This window comes from Centruroides sculpturatus, unplaced genomic scaffold (assembly GCF_000671375.1).
Source record: "Centruroides sculpturatus isolate CEXI.00-Female unplaced genomic scaffold, Cexi_2.0 scaffold175, whole genome shotgun sequence".
In the NCBI taxonomy this organism is placed as follows: Eukaryota; Metazoa; Arthropoda; class Arachnida; order Scorpiones; family Buthidae; genus Centruroides; species Centruroides sculpturatus.
Genome location: NW_019384486.1, coordinates 845,910 through 854,836, shown reverse-complemented (window position 1 = coordinate 854,836; position 8,927 = coordinate 845,910). Strand labels below are relative to the sequence as shown.

The 8,927-nt window shown below is 28.0% G+C and overlaps 1 protein-coding gene across 5 annotated transcripts; it reads right to left on the bottom strand.

Annotated features, from left to right (window-relative positions):
• Positions 1 to 1,172: 1,172 nt before the first annotated feature.
• On the bottom strand, positions 1,173 to 8,592 carry LOC111621608 (serine/threonine-protein kinase Nek1-like). 5 transcript variants are annotated; one of them, XM_023363795.1, is made up of 6 exons: positions 8,511 to 8,592; positions 8,345 to 8,413; positions 2,034 to 4,989; positions 1,771 to 1,948; positions 1,597 to 1,701; positions 1,173 to 1,525 (listed from the first exon to the last, which is right to left on the bottom strand). In XM_023363795.1, exons 3-6 carry the CDS (start codon positions 4,965 to 4,967, stop codon positions 1,353 to 1,355), a joined length of 3,390 nt encoding a protein of 1,129 aa, XP_023219563.1. In that variant the 5' UTR covers positions 4,968 to 4,989; positions 8,345 to 8,413; positions 8,511 to 8,592; the 3' UTR covers positions 1,173 to 1,352. The 5 variants fall into 5 exon arrangements, with proteins under 5 accessions (XP_023219563.1, XP_023219562.1, XP_023219561.1 ...); XM_023363794.1 differs by lacking the exon at positions 8,511 to 8,592 and adding an exon at positions 8,480 to 8,492; XM_023363793.1 differs by lacking the exon at positions 8,511 to 8,592 and having other exon boundaries at positions 8,345 to 8,502.
• Between the last annotated feature and the right edge of the window lie 335 nt (positions 8,593 to 8,927).

The window sequence follows — 8,927 nt, the reverse complement described above, 5'->3', positions numbered from 1 at the left end:
CCACAATATGATCAAATGAAAAGTTTGGAGTTAGAATTGGTAATGGTGTGTGTCAGCCGTTCTTGTTACAACAATAAGAATAGCAAGAAACAAAACTTAAATATAAATATTTACTATGGACTTGAAGGAATAGTTTAGGCCAATCCTTATTTTAAAGTCCAAAATTTGATTATCATCTCTACAAACAGAACCCATGATCATCTGGTCTCTTAGAATAAATGCCTTAAAGATTTTGAATAACTGACTTGGTCTTTCCTAAGGTAACTGATTGTTTACTCATTATACAAATGGACTCTACTTATTAAAAAGCTTATAAATATAAACCTTTGTAGGAACAGGCAATCCAGAGTATTCACATTTAAACCATCGATTCAATTTTCGGCAACTTTATAATAAAATTTTCCACTATGAAATTTTTTTTCTCGTGTAAAGCATCTTAGTTATTCAGCACTTAAAGAATAATGAGCCAATATTCACTGACACATCATTGACACAACTAGTCAAGTAACCCTACACCAAACTTTTTGTTTGATGATCACCACTGCAAAATAAGTTTTCACGTGTTGTTTTGGAAGCATTTATCACAATATATTGAGTTTTATTATAGATATTCAAAAGTTTAATATTNTTTATGATTTATTCCGTTTATATAATTATTATGAAAGCAAAAATTGTAAATTGAATTAAATTAAGATTACATATTTATTTTTATTTTGTAAATCATTTTTTGAAGAATATAACTTCAAACAGGCCTACCTAAAAGATTTTCAGAATTTAAATTTAGATTAGTCATTTTAAATAAGGCCAAACGATAAGATATTACCCTAAAATGTTTGCTTTAATTTCTGAGATTTCGATAAGAAAATAATTTTGTATTTAAATAAATTTCTTCGATGACATGTTAATTAAAGGCCTAGGACTAGTCTGAAAAGCATTGAACATTTGATAATTTGTTACGATTAGATAAGTTTATAGGTCTAGGCCTTTTTTGAAATGTTAAACATTTTTGATAATTTGTTACACTTAGATAACAAGAATTTAACGATTTTCTTTCATAAAACATGTTTTTTTTTTGTGCCTGAAGACAAATTTTTCTGAGAAGTAGAATAAGACAATTTCATTCTTATAGAGACAAAAATATTTTATAACAATCAAAATTATATTACAAATTTACACATTTGGTCCCTTAACGTTAAATAACAGACATGTATTTTAAATTCAGTGCACTTCACTTCAGAAATTAAATTATCAAATGATGAAACATTTATGTACATATGAATGTTTTAAATAAATGGCACTAATTTGAACACAATGTAAAATGAAATTTATAAAATGTGCTTTTCAAACGTTATCTATGCAGTGCAAAAATCATTCCCTTCGGTATAAATTCCTTCAGCCATTACTAACTGTAAAATTCTAGCAGTTAAGTATTCTTTTCCTGATCCAAGAATCATATGAACCTGTTCAATTCCTTCTGATATGCTAGCTTCTTCATCTTCATGACAAGCTTGCATTTCTCGATATGCTAAATGAAAAAAATAGACTGTCTAAAGAAAGTAAATAAGTTGAAAGATTTTAATTTTTATTGATACATACCTTGCACAAAAGTTGCTAAACCTAATTCATTTTCAAGTTCTAATCGAAGTTCTTCTAAATGACCAAAAATTCCACAGTCATCATTTCCAATCTTTGAACTGTCAGCTGTAATTATAAAAATAAAGATTTTAGTTTTGAAATTACAAGACGTTAATGAATAGAAAATCTATTTACGTGAATGCCAAGGAACAGAACTACAAATAGATAATGTGTCTTGTTTATCACTACTCATATCTTGGGTAGCTTGTCGTAAAATAATTTCCATAGATGCACGGACACTACGAAGATCTTCATCATCACTATCTTCTTCACTTACATATACCTGATTTTCATTATTATTTGAGAAAACTTCCTTAAGAATACAAATTTTCATGTAAATAAAATAATAAATCTTTATTTACACAATAAATATTTATGATTATATAAAAACAACTTACATATTCTGAATTTTTATTAATTCTATCTTTATTTAAAATTGATACGTTTATATCTTTCAAGCAAACATCTTCAGCATCATTTTTGTTTACATCAAAACATCTTAAATCAGGAAGCGAGCATGTACGTAACCACATAGTATCATTATTACCTCTATAATATTGAGTTTTCAAGGTTTTATCAGCATTTGATTCATCAATAAAGTAAATGTCATATATTTTTGTTGATTTGTCCAAATCAACTTTAACATTGCATTCTTTTGGAGTATATTCTTCAATTTCTTCAGATTTAATTTCTGCACTCTTAGTTATGTCAAGACTATCGTCACCACCTGTTTTGCTGCAAATTTCTGATACCCAACTACTGACAATATATTCAGATTTAAAATTGTCTTCAATAGTTTGTTCATCATTATCACTTACACTACAGTTAATATCATCATTTATATTAATCTCTTTAAAATTTTCATTAGTTTTTATATCACACTCATTTGATGAATTAAAACAACTGGTATTTATTTCAGAGGCTGTTTGAACAGTGTCACTTTCATTGCTTTCATATGAATATTCTACTTCTATAAGGACTGGAGAAGTATAACTATTTACATTTTGTACATCTTTTGCTTGTATCTTTGGATAATTTGGAACTTCTACAATATTTTTAATCTCATTTATTCTATTATTTTCTATAGTGCTGTCTTTTACAAATGGTCCAGAATTTTCAAGATGAGGTAACATCAGGGGATATATAACTTCTTCAGATGATGACTGCTTCTGAATATTTTGCTTACAATTAGAATTTGTAACTTCTGTAATTGGAACATTATCACAATCATTGCCAATAACTGAATTAATAGGAGGGAATTTATTGAATGTTAAATTGTCAATAATTGACTTATCTGAATTACTTGTTTGATTAATAGATATAATATCTGGAATTTTTTCTTTGTCTAAATATTCATTATCAGCTAAACTTTCTTTTCTTTCTATATTCTTTTCTTCCTGATCAACTTCAGGCATTTCATCAATTAGTTGGCTGTTTGAAAAACTCTGAGATGAATTTATAGTATCTAATGATTTTTTCCAAATCTTTCTATCTTTTATGCGTCCAGGAGCTGACAATGGTCTTTTATAAAGAATGACAGAATCATCAGATGATGTAGACTCCATCTTTGATGCTGTTTCTTCTAAGGGAAGGTTTTCTAACATTTCTAATTTTGGTTTATCCTTCCATTTTGCCCTACAATTATTTGCCTGATTATGATTATTTTCTTTTATAACTTCATTTTCAAACTTATTTTCTTTATCAAAATTATTAGAGTTTTTTTGTTGTGAACTTTCTTCTGACTTTTGTTTTTCTGTTTGATAAGCTTGTTTCCATTTTGCTTTTACTTTTTCTCTAAGTTTTTCAATATGCTCAATTGATGTTTGCGATGAATGAACTGAAGAATTATAAGGAGAATTTAGTGAATCATCAATAGACACACTTCTCATAGATAACAATTTTTTCTTCATTTTTTCAAGTGCTATTTGTTTATCTTCATTTTCTGTACCATAGTTAGTTTTATGCATATTTATTTCAGATAAAACTTCTTTACCAATATTTAATTCATTACCTGATGAATATTCATTATCTGCTGGACAAACTAAATCTTTTGTTTCATGCAATGAATTACCAATGTTGGTAATTAAAGGAACAGGAGTTTTCTTTTCAAATGAAACATGATCATTATTTGAAATTACAGATGGTAAATTTTTGCTTTCATTTTTATCAGGTTTTTCTTTTTGTATTGTTGAATAAATCACGTTGTTTATTTTTTCAATTTGTTCCTTGGAAAAACTTTCTAATTTAAAATTTTCTTGAACTTTCTGAGTGATTTCAATAATTTGATTAGGTGATAAATTTTTTCCTTGATATCTCTTTTTTGCATCTCTAGAAAGTAAAACTGGATTTCTACAAACATTTAGTCTTGGTGGTATTTTAGTTTTTTTTACAGCAACAGAATTACCATATTTAGAAGCTGGATCTGTTAGTTTATTTTTTCGCTGGCTATTTGCATTTTGTTTTACTTGTGGCAATGAATGTGGAACCTGATGGCCATATGGTGTATTGTTAAATTCATTTTTTATTTGAGTTTCACTCAAAAATTTTCGAATTCTCTTTACAATCAAAGGCTTTCTTAGAATTGCATTTATTGTTGGACGATCTCTAGGATTCCTTTTAAATAACTGATTAATCAGATTTCTAAGCTCATAACTGTAATGTGGTGGTACAGGTGGATATGAGCCACGAATTATTTTTAATACTAAATTCTTCATGTTTTTTGCTTCAAATGCATGTTTTAATGTGCATAATTCATATAATACACAACCTAATGCCCAAATATCACTTTTATTGTTATAAGGCTTATTCTCACAAATTTCAGGAGAGAGATAATAAGGAGTACCTATACAAGTGCGAGCAAGTTCTGAAGTACTATTTAACACTCGTGCTATGCCAAAATCACCTAATTTAACAACACCATTTTTTGTTAAAAATATATTTTGTGATTTTATATCACGGTGCAATATTTTACGATCATGGACATGCTTTACTGCTAAACATATCTGAACAAACCAATCAAGAATTACGTCTTCAGGAAAAGGAATACCTTTCTGATTATTTATTCTTGTATAAAGATCTCCTCCATCACAATAATCCATAATAATGTATAATGTGCCATCCTCTTCAAAAGAATCTCGGTAAGTTACTATATTTGGATGTTGCATTTGAGATAAGACTTCAACTTCTTTCTTTGCTTCATCAAATTCTTTACATGACATTCTTGATATTCCAATTTCTTTGATGACACAAAACTCATTATTAGAACCACTGGCTAGGAGTGCTCTTCCAAAAGAACCCTCTCCAAGTTTTTTGATGACTTTATACTTTTCCATAATTTAATTAGGCATTTATATTCTGTAAAATAATAATAAATTTTATAAATAAGTAAAAATATTCTGAAGTAGTTGTATTCAAATTTTCAAATCTAAATATATCTACTTATCAAATCTAAATATATTTTTTACAAAATTATGATCTATTTTACAGCATATAATATGCAACTTTAGTCCAAAAAAAGGCTAAAATAATTGCATCTTATATGTCAGGGATGGACAACCCACAGCCCTCGGGTCGCATGCTGCCCCCGTAAAATATGAATAAATATATCAATTTCCCAGCTGAAAGAAGTATGCAGCAGAAATTCAAATGTTATTTTCTAAAACTTATGTATATGATTAGTTTTTCTACAATGAATTTAGTACAAATAAAAACAAAAAACTGGCTAACAGACACATTGAAACTAATTTAAAGCTATCAGTGACTAATATTTAACCAAATATTTCCAATATATTACATTTACATCAGTTCCAGAAGCTAAATTAAGTATACCTATGCTAATTTATAATTATATATGAATAAATAATTGTGATTTACCGACATTTTTTCCCTCTTTACTCTTGTATGCAGCCCATGTCAGTTCAAATGTTTTGAAATGCGGCCCTTACATAGAAAAAGGTTGCCCATCCCTGTTATATGTGATGTTGTGATCTCCCATAGGCTAATGAATTTCTCAAATAGCCTTCAGTAAGCTACAGGTAACCTTTATCTAGTCCAACTCTTGAATAAAAGCATTATTATTTAATTAAACATATTATTATTTGCTTTTGCTGAATTCATGCTGAATATTTTAATGGTAAATTTCAACTGTAAATGATTCTTTTAAACTCTTTCTCCCTTATAAATAAAAGTGTACATTCTAATTTTACTTTTTAAACCAGAATACAGTAAAAAAAAAAAAATTGGAAGTTGAGTGCAAAGGTGCAAGATGGCCTTTAGATACACCAAATATGTTTTTCTATAATATTCTGCATTGAAATGGGGATGCATCTTACATACTGTAAAATACAGCATATTGTTAAAAAAAAGCAAAAGCAAACGAGTTACAGTAAACTATTACATTTAAAAACTATAAACTATAAAATACTTAAAAAATGCACAAATGTTTTCTAAGAGTTCCCAGAATGTATTTTACTTATAATGATATTTTTGATTATTTTCTCAAAATTTTTCTGACAACAAGAAACCACATTTCTTGTTATCAAAAATATTGAGAATATTCACTAGCACACTACACTATAAAACCCCAGTAGAACAAATTTAATTGCAAATGTTTTCAACCTTGTTTAAAGGCCATCTTAAGGCTGTACACTTTAGATTCAAACTGCCAAACTGCTTAACAGTTTTCAGAAAAACAGATAATATGTTAACTATACTATGATATCTTAAGGCTACAAAGATTAGGCTGACCTTTAAACAAGGTTGAAAACATTTGCAATTAAATGTTTTCTCTGCTGGAGTTTTATGGTGTAGTATGCTAGTGAATTTAAAACTATCCAGTTTATGATATTACATAATTTAAAATATTTTAAATAACATTAAAAATTACCATAGATATAATAGATCTATGATAATCTAATCCTTTTATATCCAACTAAATTCAATTCTACTTCAAAAGACAGTATCTGTTACAGAATAGTTTCTTTGTTGAACATCAAATGTCTTACACACAAACAATTTTATGGGACAATGATAAAGAATAATCAACTTACTTCCCAGCAATATTTGTCCAATAAGTGAATCATTATTTTCAAATCATTTTTTGTGATCATCATCAGTTTACATATTCTACTCAATTAAATATAAGCAATAATCTGACGATGATCTTGTCTCAGCTTCAGATCACCTACTCAGTTATCAGAAACTGAGATGAAAGGTCTTGAAAAATATTTTATTTTTACTGGTACATACTTTTTATACCTATAATCTTTCAAGAGCTTGTTTTTTGGATTTTATATTCTATTTAAAAGGAAGTTGTTTATATCAAAACAGACTTTTCAATAATATTCACCTGATAGCCTATATAATGAACGGTTAATGTAAGGTTATGTTTCAATATACAGGGTGTCTCACTTAAGCATTTCAGAATGAGGGTAGGGTGCATTCCGACGACTCGGAATCATATAGCAATGCAGGGTCGGAAATGCTTTCCTGAAGCGGTGATGTACACAGAAACAGCTAACCTCTAGTGCAAGCTTGCAAAGAAAGTATGGCTGGGAATTCAGATATCGTTCCGAATACAAGTGCAATGCTGCTGGCCCACTACAATCTTACACTAAATGCATATCGGCTAACTATGCGTCCTTGTGCGAAATGATGATTCCCTGCAAGAACGCTCTAAACTTTCATGCAACGCCATCTACCACTTCAGAAAAGCATTTCCGACCCTGCATTGCTATATGATTCAGAGTTGTTGGGATGCACCCTACCCCTCTTAGAAGTTCTGAAACATTTAACTGAGACACCCTGTATATAATGTCATATTTACTGTATGTATGTATATATATATATAACGAAGATAAACAAAACAAAACAACATATAATAAATACATTACATTTTTATTACATGCTGTTTCATTCTATTCTTCATGTCATTAAAACAAATAATATATAATTAATATATAAAATTTTTCTTACTGTTATTAGCAAATAATTTTCTGTATTTGTTTTCAAAATAAAGATTTCTTCTAATATAATAAAACATTTACATTTTACACATAATTTTATAAATCTGTCCTATATCTCAAACAATATTAATTAATTTATTCTTTGCAAAGATATTTTGCCATGCCTTTTATGATAGAAATAAACCAAATAAAATTAAATAAAAACATGCATCAAATAGTTTAATATTTCTAAACAGCTAAATAGATTTAACACTAAGTAAATGATATTCCGAGCACGACGATGTTATTCTTCATATCATGTACGAGACACAAAAGTGTATTTAGAGGAATAATTTGTTATATTACCATATTCATAAAATATTTGAGACTGTCGTGAAGATATCCTAAAAGGAAGTAAAAGCATCACAAATTAAATTGATCAATAGAAACACGCCAGTCAATTTATGGCCTTCCATTTTTTTTTTTTTTTTAACATTTATGTAGATTTAGTGAAAAACTTACCTGTAATTTAAGAGAAAAAGCAGAAAGGCCTTTACTAAACTTAAATGAGATTGTGAAACATAAAAATAAACTAATCTTGTCGTAATGTAAACAACATGGTCTGTATACCTAACAACCACTAAACTAATCGATTAGTTTCATATTGTGTAGGATCTTACGTATACAATACAAAGAAAATATAGTGTTGAGATAGATAATGTTCTAATTCAAATTTGATAAACAATGAATATAAACTCAGTAAATACCATTTCGATTTTCTTCAATTCTTTATATTAATTTTCAATAATAAAGCATATATAATGCTCATTTCTACACTGTAAAAGAAGAAATTATAATCAGGAAATAAAATCAGCCAAATAACATAATTTTAGTAAACAAACAATTCAAATTTCGAATTCTTAGATTTCATACAAATATTTATAAAACTGCGCTTGCGTCGCAGTAACTCTAAATGACACTAATATGTAAGGACACCTATTTTTCTTTCGATACCCTCCATTGGTTTATATATAATAAATTGTTGAATTCGACCAATAGAAATTTAAATTGTATTGTATATTCTAGTGTCGCGTTACTATCGTTTCGAGTAGTACTCATCGGAGTTTTGTGGTATATGGCAAAAGTTGACAAAACATGCTAAAAAACGGTGAGATGAATACTTATGAATTTAATTATGTAAAATATTTTGATGAAGAATACATTTCATATTCAAATTATTCCTTTTTCTTCACTGTATTTACGATAAGTGAGCTTTTGTTTTATTAGTGTTAACAGAAAACCGTTTCTGTCAAATAAATATTGTGTAAATGATTAATAAAAAATCTATTT